We start from the raw sequence: 17,493 nt of genomic DNA, 5'->3' as shown, positions 1-17,493 counted from the left end.
ATTACTTGGAAATGGTTGAGATCCCCACCATATAACCATATATACAATTGCTGAGTATAAAGAGAAGAATGCACATTTGCTTCCAGGATGTCCCTAGGGTCTGGCCCCACCCTTGGAGACATAGTCCCTGGGCCATAACTTTAAAACGGTTGAGATCCCCACCCCAAAACTATATATACAAATGCTGGGCATAAAGAGACGAATGCAATCATGATATCAGAATAGACCCTGGGGTGTTACCAAACCCCTTGGGACCTAGTTTCTTAGTCACAGCATGGAAACAGTTGAGAGCCCCACCCTTTAAACGTATATATACAATTGCTGAGTATAAAGAGATGATTGCACATATGCTTCCAGGTTGGCCTTGGGGACTGCCCCACCCTTGGAGACTTAACCCCTGGGTCATAACTTTGAAATGGTTAATATCCCCACCCCAAAACTATATATACAATTGTTGGGCATAAAGAGACGAATGCAGTCATGACATTAGAATTTGTCCCAGGGTCTGCCCCACCCTTGCAGACTTGGCCCCTGGGTCATAACTTTGAAACGGTTGAGATCCCCACCCCAAAACTATATATACAAATGCTTGGCAAAAAGAGACAAATGCAGTCACGATATTAGAATCGATCCTGGGGTCTGGCCACAACTCTAGGGACCTAGTTTCTGAGTCAAAGCTTGGAAACAGTTGAGATCCCCACCCCATAACCATACATAAAATTGCTGGGCATGAAAAATGTAATATAGCTATGCTACAAGGATTGGCCTTGGGGTCTGGCCTATTCCCTTGATCTCATTTTGAGAATAGTTTGCCATGATTGCTTAGGTATCCAGGTGAGCGATACAGGCCCTCTGGGCCTCTTGTTAGTTTTGTCGCGCCAGTTACTATCCGAGCAGCTTCAACATTGTGGTTTTCAAGGTTTTTTTCCAGTTCTTTTGGAATATTTCCCCATACTATATCACCATATTCGAGAAGTGGTCTTATAAAAGAGAAATATATTGTTTGCAAAGTTTTTCTATCTAATTGGAATTTCAAAGATTTCATTATATTGATTTTAAAGGAGGCTTTGACAATGATATAATTAACTTGATCTAGCCAGCGACCATCTCTAGAGTAGTACACACCAAGGTGCTTGTGAGAGGATCATTATTTATTGGAAAGTTGTTCATATATAGAGGGGGCTGGTAAATGGGATTTCGTTTCCTGCTTATTATCATAGTTTCAGTTTTTGGGGATTGAAGTCTACAAGCCACTGTCGGGACCACACATGAATTTTATTAATATCTTATTCTAATGTAGAATGTGCCGTAACGGGATTGTCTACTTCTATGTAAAGGTAGGTATCATCGGCAAATAGGTTAATTGTGGAATTGTTTTCATAAACAATGACAAAGCCTTATTTCCAGCCCCACCAAACTACACACACTTAACCAAGCCTTGTTTCCAACCCTACCAAAACTACACACACTGACCAAGCCTTGTTTCCAGCCCTATTAAACTACACACACTTAACCAAGCCTTGTTTTCAGCCCTACCAAACTACACACACTAACCAAGCCTTGTTTCCAGCCCTATTAAACTACACACACTTAACAAAGCCTTGTTTCCAGCCCTATTAAACTACCCACACTTACCCAAGCCTTGTTTCCAACCCTACCAAAACTACACACACTGACCAAGCCGTGTTTCCAGCCCTATTAAACTACACACACTAACCAAGCCTTGGTTCCAGCCCTATTAAACTACACACACTAACCAAGCCTTGGTTCCAGCCCTATTAAACTACACACACTTAACAAAGCCTTGTTTCAAGCCCCACCAAACTACACACACTTAACCATTGTTTCTAGCCCCAATGTTAACGTCGCAGTATATCAATGATAGTGGATTCAATATCCCCCCTGGGCAAACTTAATCGCCGGATTAAGCAGGCTTATCATTTTGTGTGTATTGATTTTTTGCTTAAATGTTATTTTCAGCATTGAAATCTGTCTGAAATTTAAACACAACAATTACTTGGCGTACATGCTCATGTTAAAGTAAAATGAATCATGTAATAACATTTAGCGTGGAGGACTCTGGGTTGTTTAACATCCTAAAGGCAAATTACTATTTTAGATAAACTTGTGAAGGCTTCAGTATTTTATGCTTGGAAACATGTATTTTTTGCATCAGTAACATCTTACCTTTATCATCCTAATAATATCTTAGTTTTGTGGACAAGTTTCAAAAGGACACAAGTAATTGTCTATAAACTGAAACTGTTTTATAAACTTTATTTATTTTACAACAATTATGAAACAAGTTATTTCAACTCATATTAATCAATCTTTTTGGGCAGGATGTTAGTGCGAAGTGGGTCTTAATTAATGTGGGAGGAAACTGGAGTACCTGGAGAAAACCCACGTGGTCGGGCAGTTGACCCCAAACCTTTTCACGTCCGATCGGGGAATCAAACCCCGGGCCCAGTTGCCTTGGTGTAAAGCAAGTGAGCTATCCACTGCGCCACCCGACCACCCTGACCATTTTAGTCAGGTTGATATTAAGATATAACCAAGGAACCAAGGAAACGAGGGAACCAAAGGTTAGACTCACTTTGGTTTTTGAGTGTGTAGTTAATACACCAGCACGCACACATTCAAGCATAGTAGAACCTTGTTAGTCTGGACATGTTGGTGTGTGTGTACAGTAGAACCTTTTTTTGTCTGGACATGTTGGTGTGTGTGTACAGTGGAACCTTGTTTGTCTTGACATGTTGGTGTGTGTGTACAGTAGGACCATGTTAGTCAAGACATGTTGGTGTGTGTGTACAGTAGGACCATGTTAGTCTGGACATGTGTGTGTGTGTGAGTACAGGAGGACCATGTTAGTCTGGACATGTTGGTGTGTGTGTACAGTGGAACATTGTTTGTCTGGACATGTTGGTGTGTGTGTACACTAGGACCATGTTAGTCAAGACATGTTGGTGTGTGTGTACAGTAGGACCATGTTAGTCTGGACATGTTGGTGTGTGTGTACACTAGGCCCTTGTTAGTCTGGACATGTTGGGGTGGGTGTACAGTAGGAGCATGTTAGTCTGGACATGTTGGTGTGTGTGTTCACTAGGACCATGTTAGTCTGGACATGTGTGTGTGTGTGGACAGTGGAACCTTGTTTGTCTTGATATGTTGGGGTGTGTTCATTAGAAGCTTGTTATTCTGTACATGTTGGTGTGTGTGTACAGTGGGACCTTGTTTGTCTGGACATGTTGGTGTGTGTATACACTAGGACCTTGTTAGTCTGGACATGTTGGTGTGATGGTACAGTAGAACCTTTTTTTGTCTGGACATGTGTGTGTGTGTGTACAGTGGAACCTTGTTTGTCTTGACATGTTGGTGTGTCTGTACAGTAGGACCATGTTAGTCTGGACATGTGTGTGTGTGTGTACAGTGGAACCTTGTTTGTCTGGACATGTTGGTGTGTGTATACAGTAGGACCATGTTAGTCTGAACATGTTGGTGTGTGTGTACAGTGGAACCTTGTTTGTCTTGACATGTTGGGGTGTGTGCACTAGGACCATGTTAGTCTGGACATGTTGGTGTGTGTGTACAGTGGAACCTTGTTTGTCTTGACATGTTGGTGTGTGTGTACACTAGGACCTTGTTAGTCTGGACATGTTAGTGTGTGTATACACTAGGACCTTGTTAGTCTGGACATGTTGGTGTGTCTATACACTAGAACCTTGTTAGTCTGGACATGTTGGTGTGTGTATACACTAGGACCTTATTAGTCTGGACATGTTGGTGTGTGTGTACAGTGGAACCTTGTTTGTCTGGACATGTTGGTGTGTGTATACAGTAGGACCATGTTAGTCTGGACATGTTGGTCTGTGTATACACTAGGACCTTGTTAGTCTGGACATGTTGGTGTGTGTATACACTAGGACCTTATTAGTCTGGACATGTTGGTGTGTGTGTACAGTGGAACCTTATTTGTCTGGACATGTTGGTGTGTGTGTACACTAGGACCATGTTAGTCTGGACATGTTGGTGTGTGTGTACAGTGGAACCTTGTTTGTCTGGACATGTGTGTGTGTGTACAAACCATGTTAGTCTGGACATGTGTGTGTGTGTGTACACTAGGACCATGTTAGTCTGGACATGTGTTTGTGTGTACAGTAGGACCATGTTAGTCTGGACATGCTGGTGTGTGAATACAGTAGGACCATGTTAGTCTGGACATGTTGGTGTGTGTGTACAGTAGGACCATGTTAGTCTGGACATGTTGGGGTGTGTGTACACTAGGACCATGTTAGTCTGGACATGTTGGTGTGTGTGTATAGTAGGACCATGTTAGTCTGGACATGTTGGTGTGTGTGTTCAGTGGAACCTTGTTTGTCTGGACATGTTGGTGTGTGTTTACAGTGGAACCTTGTTAGTCTGGACATGTTGGTGTGTGTGTACAGTGGAACCTTGTTAGTCTGGACATGTTGGTGTGTGTGTACAGTGGAACCATGTTAGTCTGGACATGTTGGTGTGTGTACAGTGGAACCTTGTTAGTCTGGACACTATAGTTTGTATGTACAGTGGAACCTTGTTAGTCTGGACATGTTGGTGTGTGTGTACAGTGGAACCTTGTTAGTCTGGACATGTTGGTGTGCGTGTACAGTGGAACCTTATTAGTCTGGACACTTTGGTTTGTGTGTACAGTAGAACCTTGTTAGTCTGGACACTTTGGTATGTGTGTGTACAGTGGAACCTTGTTAGTCTGGACACTTTAGTTTGTATGTACAGTGGAACCATTTTTTGTCAGAAGTACAACACATAATTATACCCCCACAACGAGGTTAGGGGGGGGGGGGGGGTATACTGGAATCACCCTGTCTGGATGTCTGTTGTCCGCAGTAACTTGTCCGAAAACTCAATTAACTGGTGGATTTCATTGAAACTTTGCATGAATGGTCAGTATCTTATGAAGTTGTGCACTGGCATTTTAATTTGGAATTCGACTTTTTGTGATGGAGTTATGCCCCTTTTTGCGAAATACTTGTCCGCGCAACTCCTCCATAACGAACAAGTGGATTTCATTGAAACTTTGCATGGATGGTCAGTATCTTATGAAGTTGTGCACTGGCATTCTAATTTGGAATTCGACTTTTTGTGATAGAGTTATGCCCCTTTTTGCGAAATACTTGTCCGCGCAACTCCTCCATAACGAACGGGTGGGTTTGATTGAAACTTTGCATGAATGATCAGTATCTTATCTTGTTGTGCACTGGCATTTTAATTTGGGATTTCATTTTATTTTTTTGTTTTTAATAAAATAGTGATTACCATAACTCATTACTGGTGGGAGACTATATTGATTTGCATAAGTAAGCCTTTAGTGTACAGCTCTGGTTTATATAGGAGCGGGGGTATTAGTTAGCCTTTTGCTTACAGTTCTAGTTTATATAGGAGGGGGGTATTTGTTAGCCTTTAGCGTACAGTTCTAGTTTAGTATGTCTGACTCGTACATATACGCACATTTGATTTTGACAGCTTGACGTCCGCTTTTATGTCCTTTCAGCCTTTCAGCAGACGATATGGTATGCACCAAGAGTAGGGACTTTTTAGTTTGTTGCTTGTATCATATATAAGCACAAGCGTCTTGTAATGAAAGAAGTCAAGAGCCAATCAGATTGTAAACATTCAACAGAGCAAGATTTTGTGCTTTTGTATCTTTTTGCCAATTTTTTTATTAATGAAATATGACATAAATCACTATATTCGTAACTTTGATTGATGGATTATACCATACCAATGAAATAGCGAGTAAACACATGACTTTACAGTTGACTTCATGTGTAAGTTTATTGACTGACCCAATCGTAAATACTCAAACACATTAGTGAGAAATACAAGTACAGTATTTTAGACACTGCTAGTATTCAGATATCTGAAAGATAATCCAAAATTTAATAGATTTTAATCAATCATTGTTTGGTTAGAGGAAGCTGATGATCGATCATGATATTTAAACTGATTTAAACTATTAACTGTGCAGAAATCTCTACATATCTTTAAAGACATAACTATGCAAAAAACATGTCTTTTAATAAATTCCCTAAAAGAGGCCCCACAGTTGGTGTGTACCAGCACACGTTCCCCATGGGGATCCCCTGTGCTGAGCGGTGATGGGCTGAGTCATAGAAGATCATTCAATATTGATAGTTTGAGTAGTGCCATGCTCTATGGTACTGATAGGAAACAAACCACTCTCGATTACAGTAAACGTATTCGTCACATACTCTGTCTGTTGCCATGTAATAAAAAATATTAGACAAGTTTGCACAAAATGTTCATTTTCAGGGAAAATGGAAAAATGTGATCATTGTAGTGTCATAAACGGTGAATTTTGTTTTGTGTGCATACATCGTGGACATGTCCTCGGGGCTCGTACGCTGGTATTGTGGTCGATGTGTGAACGATGTGTAAATGGACATCTATAAGTTATTATATGCTTGTATAGTGTTTGTGTTGCTAGTTAATTAAGTTGAGGGAGTGTAATATTTGTGTAATATTGTTGGGTTGGTGAAGGTGATATTAAAGGGGGATGGGAGAAATAAGAGGCTAAACACAATTTAAATATTTAGCATTATGAAGTTATAACAGAATTGTGTATATATGTGAAAGTTTTTTCTCTTATTTCATTTTTAGCTCACCTGGTGAGCTTAATTATAATGCCATACCGCACAATCCGTCGTCCGTCCGTCCGTCCGTCCGTCCGTCAACTTTTCCTTTAAAACGCTACTAGTCCTGAACGGCCAAGTAGATTTTGACTAAATTTGGTCTAGAGTATCCTTAGGCTACTATAAGGGGACTCAATTTGTATAAACGGTGGGTGTGGCCTCCCTGGGGGCAGAGGGGCGGGGCCCAATAGGGGAAAATTGAGGTAAAACCTTTAAAATCCTTCTTCTACTGTAGGGATTAAGGGATTTGATCTTAATTTAGTCTGCATCATCCTTGGGCCAAGGGGACTCAATTTTGTATAAATGGTGGGTCTGGCTCCCCTGGGGGTTGAGGGGCGGGGCCCAATAGGGGAAATAGAGGTAAAACCTTTAAAATACTTCTTCTTCTGTAGGAATGAAAGGATTTGTTCCATATTTGGTCAAAAGCATCCTTGGGGAAAGGGGAACACATTTTGTATAAATGGTGGGTCTTGCCCCCCTGGGGGCAGAGGGGCAGGGTCCAATAGGGGAAACATAGCAAATTAATCTTTAAAATCCTTCTTCTTCTGTAGGAATGAAAGGATTTGGTCCATATTTGGTGTGGAGCATCCTTGGGTGAAGGGGAACCACTTTTGGATAAACAGTGGGTCTGGGCCTCCCCGTTGGGGCTGAGGGCGGGGCCCAATAGGGGGAATAGAAGTAAAACTTTTATAATCCTTCTTCTACCATAGAGATTAAGGGATTTTATCCTTATTTAGTCTGGAGCATCCTTGGGCCAAAGGGTCTCAATTTTGTATAATTGGTGGGTATGACCCCCCTAGGGCCATAGGGGTGGGGCTCTGTTTGAAGTTTGTTCTCGCTATATCTCAAGTACTGGATGAATCTTTCTGAAATTTCATATGTACTTACAGCACCTACCATGGAGTGCTATGTCTTTACTTCATACCAATTATTTTAAACATATTCAGGTGAGCGATACAGGCCTTTTGTTATTACGTAAATTGATTTTATGAGTGAATATGTTTTATAATCATGCATATCATAATAAAACTGTTTTTATCTGCTCTTAAATAACTCCAGTTTTTTTCTCTCTCAATTTCTACGGGAGTCTGACTGCATGAATATAGAAAAATATTGTAATATCAATTTTCATAAAAATTGGGAAAGTATTCATGAATATTTGTTTATTTTTGCGAAAAAATTGCACTTTCGGCTACGAGAATAGAGCAGCCTGTTTTCTGCTGTAATAATTATAAGAAAAAAATGACAGAACTTTGATAGCGAGTATATTATTTTCCCCGTCTGTCAGCTAGATGTGTTGTGCTGATCATGCGTGACTCATGTAGGTTAAAATCAATTATTACATTTTGCCAATATGCTTTTAAATGATATAAAATTGTGTACATTACATTTCTATATTTTATTGAATAAAGATAACCTCTAGCACTAGTGCAGTATGTTATCTTAATTGAATATTTGAAATCAAAATGTACATATTGTATTTGAGGAAATATCTTTGAAGTGTTGAAGGTCTCTTGTTCACCAATAATAGAATGTTAAATATTTGTCATTCTGTAGATTGTTGTCCTTTCCTTGTAGGCATTCATGATTGCCATGGTGTGAGTCACTAATCTCTGTTTGGTATACTAACCAAATACTTGGGCGTTATTGCTTTATATGGTATAAATATGTATACTTCTGTATCTAACTATCTTTGCTTGTTCACAAAAATCTGCAGGCATGTCCTTAAATGACCATAGCTGTAATGTAGACATGAAATATAAACAAGCTAATCGAATATTAATATAATCACTGTAATCTTCATTTTAAAGAATACATTATGTATGCCTGCAAAATACAAGTAAAATACTGACATGTCTTATCAACACTATACAGTATAATCACACATTGAAATACTGAGTTGTCTGATCGTGATACTGAGCTCTCATTATTACGCTCTGGTATAACCACACTGTAATACTGAGCTCTCATCAATACGCTCTGATTAAAACCACACTGTAATACTGAGTCCGTCAATACACTCTGATTAAAACCACACTGTAATACCGAGTCCGTCAATACACTCTGATTATAACAACACTGTAATACTGAGCTCTCATTATTATGCTCTGGTATAACCACACTGTAATACTGAGCTCTCATCAATACGCTCTGATTAAAACCACACTGTTATACTGAGTCCGTCAATACACTCTGATTAAAACCACACTGTAATACTGAGTCCGTCAATACACTCTGATTATAACCACACTGTAATACTGAGCTCTCATTATTACGCTCCGTTATAACCACACAGTGTAATACTGAGCTCTAATCAATACACTCTGATTATAACCACACAGTGTAATACTGAGTCCGTCAATACACTGATTATAACCACACTGTGTAATACTGAGTCCGTCAATACACTCTGATCATAACCACACTGTGTAATACTGAGTCAGTCAATACACTCTGATTATAACCACCCTGTAATACTGAGCTCTCATCAATACGCTCTGGTATAACCACACAGTGTAATACTGATCTCTCATCAATACGCTCGGGAATAACCACACAGTTTAATACTGAGCTCATCAATACGCTCCGGTATAACCACACAGTGTAATACTGGGCTCATCAATACGCTGAGTCCGTCAATACACTCTGATTAAAACAACACTGTAATACTGAGTCCGTCTATACACTCTGATTATAACCACACTGTATACTGAGCTCTCATTATTACGCTCTGGTATAACCACACTGTAATACTGAGCTCTCATCAATACACTCTGATTAAAACCACACTGCGTAATACTGAGTCTGTCAATACACTCTGATTAAAACTACACTGTGTAATACTGAGTCCGTCAAGACACTCTGATTATAACCACACTGTATACTGAGCTCTCATTATTACGCTCCGTTATAACCACATAGTGTAATACTGAGCTCATCAATACGCTCCGGTATAACCACACAGTGTAATACTGGGCTCATCAATACGCTGAGTCCGTCAATACACTCTGATTATAACCACACTGTGTAATACGAGTCCGTCAATACACTCTGATTAAAACCACACTGTGTAATACTGAGTCTGTCAATACACTCTGATTAAAACCACACTGTGTAATACTGAGTCCGTCAATACACTCTGATTTTAACCACACTGTGTAATACTGAGTCCGTCAATACACTCTGATAATAACCACACTGTGTAATACTGAGTCCGTCAATACACTCTGATTATAACCACACTGCGTAATACTGAGTCCGTCAATACACTGATTATAACCACACTGTGTAATAATGAGTCCGTCAATACACTCTGATTAAAAACACACAGTGTAATACTGAGTCCGTCAATACACTCTGATTATAACCACACTGAAATACTCAGAGTCCGTCAATACACTCTGATTCTAACCACACTGTGTAATACTGAGTCCGTCAATACACTCTGATTATAACCACACTGTAATACTGAGCTCTCATCAATACGCTCCGTTATAACCACACTGTGTAATACTGAGTCTGTCAATACACTCTGATTATAACCACACTGTAATACTGAGCTCTCATCAATACGCTCCGTTATAACCACACTGTGTAATACTGAGTCTGTCAATACACTCTGATTATAACCACACTGTAATACTGAGCTCTCATTATTACGCTCCGTTATAACCACATAGTGTAATACTGAGCTCTCATCAATACGCTCTGGTATAACCACACAGTGTAATACTGAGCTCTCATCAATACGCTCCGTTATAACCACACAGTGTAATACTGAGCTCTCATCAATATGCTCTGGTATAACCACACAGTTTAATACTGAACTCATCAATACGCTCCGGTATAACCACACAGTGTAATACTGAGCTCTCATCAATGTGCTCTGGTATAACCACACAGTTTAATACTGAGCTCTCATCAATACGTTCTGGTATAACCACACAGTTTAATACTGAACTCATCAATACGCTCTTGTATAACCACACAGTGTAATACTGATCTCTCATCAATACGCTCGGGTATAACCACACAGTTTAATACTGAGCTCATCAATACGCTCTGGTATAACCACACAGTGTAATACTGAGCTCTCATCAATACGCTCTGGTATAACCACACAGTGGAATACTGAGCTCTCATCAATACGCTCTGGTATAACCACACAGTGTAATACTGACCTCATCAATACGCTCTGGTATAACCACACAGTTTAATACTGAGCTCATCAATACACTCCGGTATAACCACACAGTTTAATACTGAGCTCTTATCAATACGTTCTGGTATAACCACACAGTTTAATACTGAGCTCATCAATACGCTCTTGTATAACCACACAGTTTAATACTGATCTCTCATCAATACGCTCCGGTATAACCACATAGTGTAATACTGAGCTCATCAATACGCTCTGGTATAACCACACGGTGTAATACTGATCTCTCATCAATACCCTCTGGTATAACCACACTGTGTAATACTGAGCTCATCAATACGCTCTGGTATAGCCACACAGTGTAATAACGAGCTCTCATCAATACGCTCCGGTATAACCACACAGTGTAATAATGAGCTCTCATCAATACGCTCCGGTATAACCACACATTGTAATACTGGGCTCATCAATACGCTCTGGTATAACCACACAGTGTAATACTGAGCTCATCAATATGCTCTGGTATAACCACACAGTGTAATACTGGGCTCATCAATACACTCTGGTATAACCACACAGTGTAATACTGAGCTCTCATCAATACGCTCTGGTATAACCACACAGTGTAATACTGGGCTCATCAATACGCTCTGGTATAACCACACAGTGTAATACTTGGCTCATCAATACGCTCTGGTATAACTACACAGTGTAATACTGAGCTCTTATCAATACGCTCTGGTATAACCACACAGTGTAATACTGAGCTCTCATCAATACGCTCTCATCAATACGCTCTGGTATAACCACATGTGAAATTGATTAGATCCCACTTCATGTAACATCATTGATTTTTTTTTTGCGAGACTGTTTCTTATACAGTTTTAGCATTTGTTTGTAAATGTCATTGATCAGATTTGCGGCAGAACTGGGTCAATGGTTAACGACAACAGTACACAGATAGGCTCGCCACCTAGTGGCTGACTCAATGACGCTGATGATGGGGGAGGGGGTAATTGGAGGGGATTAGCACTAATAACAAATTAAAGGAAATGAAGATTTATTTGACATTAGACTATACTGACATACCATTTGTCAAGGTGCACAGTGATGGTGGCCGAGTGTGACAGTTCTGCACAGAAGCCAGTGGACTGGGGAGACCATCTAATGTAAAGGGTGATCCAACACATCATTCCTTGTCTGTGGCTTTGCATGTTGTCTGTCTTCAACCGGTGTGAATCAGATTTTCTTTAACTCATAAGCAGTAAGGGATTCTGACATTTCTGTACTATAGATGACATATACAATAAGTACATTGTCTAAATATATCTGGTAAACTGTAAACAAAGCTAGGATTTTCTGAGTCAGAAATTAATTTGAGAAAAAACGTGATTTGAGGTGCGAAGAGATACAGTGACTTTTTCTATCATATCTGTCTAACCCTTACCATCCCAAGGAAGAAGTTATCCTTGAAAATCAAAGTCATATGTGCATGGTTAGTGAACATGGTTATAAAACCTGATAATAATTTAAAATTGCAAATTAACATTAACTTTATTTTCACCAGATTTTAGCCTTCGAAAAAAGGGAACCAAGTCTGCAGGGATTATATTACTTACAATGCAACAAAAAAGGGCGAATTTTTGATATAAGCAAAATTTCAAATAGCAATGGCGAATTCAAGGCAGGGCATTGGACACTATAAAAGACACAAGGATGAAAACGTTGCTGGGCAAAAATATTATATTTCATTGTATACTATCAATACTAGACCCGTTTTTGTGATTACTTTTCCTATACACTTCTGCCTTCCATTCATTTGGTAAATTATCAAAGTTGCTGCTGCTGAGGAAGTATATAACATCCAGTGAAATGTCTGCAACTTATAATGTTTAGAGATATGGGACTTACATCTTTGGATCCGTTCTTAAAAATATCTGAGGAATTGTGGTACTGGGGATAGGTATCTCTGAAAATATTTTTTTAGTACAAGGAAAGAACAATATTCTAGCAGTGGACCATTCCTGGCGACATAGCTTTACAAACTGTACCCTATTCCCCTTAACTAGTTCCACTCCTACTGTAAGCAACCCTCCCATTAAAAAAGGAGCAAACAGTTATGGAATTTTTCCTTGGAATGTGTCTGATAGTTACGTCACCTCTACAGCCAGCAACTGCCGTAACTTATTTTTGATTACCTTAATAAGTGTCCCGTCTCTTTCAGCTTACATCCTGAGCCCTAACTAATGCAAACATGGTATACCTGGATATCTGTGATAGACCTGCCTGAATTTCCAGAGTACAGACTATAGTAAATTCTGCTTTAAATTCCTCAAAATTTGATTAATGTATAATTCAAAGTATAGGTTAATTGTATTGATTGTATAAATTGTATATCTATGTAATATAAAGTGCTTTAGAGTGGCTTATTCTAGCTAGATAGGGTGCTATATATATCAAATGTTGTATTATTATATGTCATTTGTTAGAGAAAATGTGATGATAACAAAATAACACTACATTGAAAGGTTTGTGTTTCTGACATCTTATTTCAGAGTCAAAGTGATGAAGTTTCGTAGGAAAGATTGAATTATGAAGAAATTGTTTTATTCATATGCTTTTCTTCACAATTACAATTAAAAAACCTTCAGTGATCTATTTATAAAGTGCTGACTTTATTGTGTCACCCTCTCAATGCCTCACATGATTATGAGCTAATATTATAATTGATTCTAAACAATTTGGACCTGTTGTAATCTGTTACATTGAACATTTTGTTAGGCCTCCTAAAGTAGCACTTCCTTTCCTCTTGCCTGTCGAAACACCATTTATAATACCAGTTGTCATACAGATTGACTTCAAATTAAAGGGCAGACCATTGAATCTTGTACCTTGTTGGTTTTTAAGGCAGAACAACAGTAACAGGACGATAATGTAGCTATAGATGACAATATAAGAGGTATGATATATATTATGGAACATCTCCGGTGTCAACACTGCAGCTGTGTATTGAAATCCAAGGTCTGTGCTTGAATATCAATCGACAATCACTTAATATTGGCAGTTGACTAATTAATGGACAATTTTCTTCTAATTGAATCAATGGGCAATTTCTTGATTAGACATTCCTGTTACTCTAAACGCTTCATGAATAATTAATGAAGAGAGATAATTGACCCTGTTATTAGATGCCCATTAATGAATATTCATGATCTTTTGACAAAATTTGATGTCACTTAATGAATATTTATGAGATGGTCACAGTATTTTGACTGGTATAGTACAAGGTTGGTAGGCAGCCGGATTTTTTCTGGCTACTTAAGGGTGTTAATCAAGAATGAACCAATATCCATTACCTCTTATATACAGATGTTTATCTTTATTGACAAATCAGCCTTGGTTGTTGAGTGTGAGGATATATTTATTGTACAGGGATGTGTTCATTGTACGTAGATTGGAGATAAGTGTGGATAATTAATTAACTGTTTATTGACCAGTTCCAACATGTCTATACAGCTTATAGTAGTGATCCTTACAAAAAACAGCAATCAATGAAAAATTCTATATAGGAAACACAATACATTTCATCAACATTTTAAATTGAATTTTTGTAACACAAATGTATTTGTAAGCAATCATTCTACTTTTGTCACATTTTGCCATTTCAAAATTTTGTTTGGGAAATACATTTTTAGACATTATAAGTCCCCAACAGGTACTGTCAGATTGGACTATTGGTTTGCACTGTTCGTCCATGTGTCGATATGTGACTTTGTCCAAGACATACTTAACATACTCTGTCACCTATGATTGACAGGCTTTTTTGTGGAGTGGAGCATACTGAAATTGAGTCTCATTCCCCATTATACCTAGAGTTACTTCCCTTTGTTGACCTTGTATCACTTTGTCCGAGGCACATCTCAAATCTGATCACCTACAATTGCCAAATTTTGTATATGGGTACCCTATGGATTCACAGTTTGTCTGGTACTGAAATTGGGTCCAACTTTATGCAGAGTTGTGGCCCTTTGTTTGATTTTTCCGAATTATATTTAGAGATGGGGAGGTATGAAATTCTTACAATACTTTACCTTGTTTAGATTGAATTTAAAAATGTATATAAACATTTAGGAATTGCTACAGTTTACTTTGCTAAAGAGAATTAAAGATGCACATTTACATTTTGTACAGCATGGTTTTCAAAGTCACAGATAAATCTACTTACAATGTGCCTGGTACTTTATGCGTGAAAACTTGACTGTTTCAAAATATTCAATACAGCCTGTTGATGCATTGTACTGGTATATACATTGTTTACGAAGATATGCATCTTATACAGATGTATACATAGACTTTTTACTTTTCATTATTTATTCAATGATAAAGAAATCCATTTTCCATGGATTATCGTAATCTAACCAGGCTTTATAGATAGCTTGAACTGACTCACTTCATACTCACCAAGGTAAAATTTGTTATCTCATTAACAATGAATACACACATTGTGATTAATTCACAGTCATTAAACCAGATCCTGTATTTAACAGGGTGTTTATTGGTTTGCTGTTTATGTTGATATGGTTTTAGTACATGTATAAATACATATTTATAACCGATATTGTCTAGACATGTGCTGCTCTGCTTTTCACATATAAGATTGTATGTGGGTCAACAATACTGATGAATATTTATGTACATATTGTATATTGGGTATTAAAAATGACAATGAAACAGCTGCAGACTGATATATAAAATATTTTCTATAATATATATATACATAATTTTCATAGTTTCTGTAAAACAGACCAAATTAATGATCAAATAGAAATTTATTTAGCTGATTGAAATTTCTGCTAGATAAAGATGTGAAGATATTTTCATTAATTCACAGTTTAATATCATTCAAAATTCATATTATTTATGTATATTTGACTTTTCAAATTAATACTGAACTGCCCTTCAATGAAAATAATGTAACATTTCTTCCTCAGGATTCAGGGTGGGTGTGGATTTGGGATAGGGGTACGTAGGTTATAGTTAGCATGTGGCTCAAAGTTCTCTTTGTTAAAGAAAGTTAAAAGCCTTCAAATGCTGGAAAATAACCAATAATATTTTAGATCTTTTTAAAACCTTTTTTGTTCAACAAAACAAGCTTTCTTAATCTTTTGCTAAATTTAATAATTTTTTATTATATATTTTTTCTGTACTTTTTATTTGTTCATCCTTTCCGTGTTTATCTCATACAGTCAGTGGTCCATCACCTGACTCCCACTTGAGATTGTCTGCTGTGATAACAAATTCCATCGTTTATGTATCAGAAATTGTACATCCTATATCCTCCTTATCAATTTAGCAAAAAATTCCTGCCCATGAAAACAGCTTCTGTCTTACATAACACTGTGTTAAGTGGTAGGCAGATGATAGCTGTACTTAGGTATTACAGTTTGAACGGAATGACTTGGAGATTTCGTCACAGATATTTCTTAGTCAGGTAAACTGCATCTGTCGTTAGACAGCGTGGGTCTAGATATGGGGCTATTAAAAACTTTGTTTACCTTGGTAAGACTGTGCAGTGGTTTTGTAACACTTGGGCAGGCTTTAGGTACCGTACAATCTGGGTAACAGATTTGTCTTTGGTCTGGTATACCGGTGTGCTGATTTACATATTTTTACCCCCTCCTGACCAAGATACCTTCTGCTGATCCTCTGCATCATTACTCAAGCGTGAACTTGAAGGTCGGGAGCTTAGGGGGAAAAGTCGTGTGACACCGTCAGTAAAGAAAACCTGACAGACACAGACGTCAACTCCATTTGTAGAGTGTTCATGTAATCTTGTTTCACTTACACAAAGACGTTTGACTCGGTTGGGTCTGCTGCCTCGTCAGCTGGTGGTAGGGACTACTCATTTAAAGGGTTGGAGTTTCCTTAGTGGACACTAGAATTTATCTACTAATTTGTTGAGGTTGTCAAAGTGTAGATGACGTCTTTGGAAATTTAAATCACCCATATTATTATTCACTTCTGCATGGTCAATTTTAAGTTGATTTTAAACAGATTTGAAATGACATGTGATTTGAAAAACTACTCAGTGGAAAAATATGAATGTGTGTCGCCTTGGAAGGATTAGTAACATTTAAAAAGGATGAACTTATACAAAGGATCGGAAGAATAGTTTATAATCAAACGGTGCAGTGTGTTAAGATATGAGTGACATACTCATGGCTAAGTGAGGAATCGAAATTGACAACTGGTTTTGATAAAAGTGCAAAACCGTTGGTAAGGTTAAATGTAGGTTTCCAGGATCAACAGTCATGATCTGTCAGGAGAGATTTAATGTTCTCTGTTAAATCTTATTGTGTTAGTGTGTATTAATCGCCAGGATGCTAAGCAGTTACTTCGTGGACGTTGACAAGCGTCGGGCCTCCTTCAGGAGGACCAGGTGAGTTGGTCATGCTGTACTCTGTAGATGTCAGTATAAACATTAGTCTTTTTGTACTGAAGTGACTGTGATGAGGTGAACAAATATTGATTGATTCTGTCACCCGGTAATGTTTAACTAGAACAGATGTGTGTACTAAGACTGTGTTGTACACTCAGTGCCCTATTTATATTCCCTACAATACA

The 17,493-nt window shown here is 38.2% G+C and overlaps 1 protein-coding gene across 5 annotated transcripts in view; it reads left to right on the top strand.

Annotated features, from left to right (window-relative positions):
• Positions 1-17,493, top strand: part of LOC110451822 — a 185,852-nt gene that overhangs the window by 30,748 nt on the left and 137,611 nt on the right. For 2 of the 5 annotated variants that reach the window (XR_002463106.1, XM_021500019.1), the window contains exon 1: positions 16,450-17,308. The exons of 1 other annotated variant lie outside the window; for it this stretch is intronic. Coding sequence is in view for 3 of the 4 variants with exons in the window: in XM_021500019.1 (XP_021355694.1) it covers positions 17,250-17,308 (59 nt within the window). In the remaining variant the exon portion in view is untranslated. Of the gene's footprint in view, positions 1-16,449; positions 17,309-17,493 lie in introns of those variants that run through there. 2 more of the 5 variants (XM_021500020.1, XM_021500023.1) reach the window with 1 other exon arrangement.

This window comes from Mizuhopecten yessoensis, unplaced genomic scaffold, assembly GCF_002113885.1.
Source record: "Mizuhopecten yessoensis strain PY_sf001 unplaced genomic scaffold, ASM211388v2 scaffold6211, whole genome shotgun sequence".
NCBI classification, from domain to species: domain Eukaryota; kingdom Metazoa; phylum Mollusca; class Bivalvia; order Pectinida; family Pectinidae; genus Mizuhopecten; species Mizuhopecten yessoensis.
This window is presented reverse-complemented; position numbering and strand designations above follow the sequence as displayed.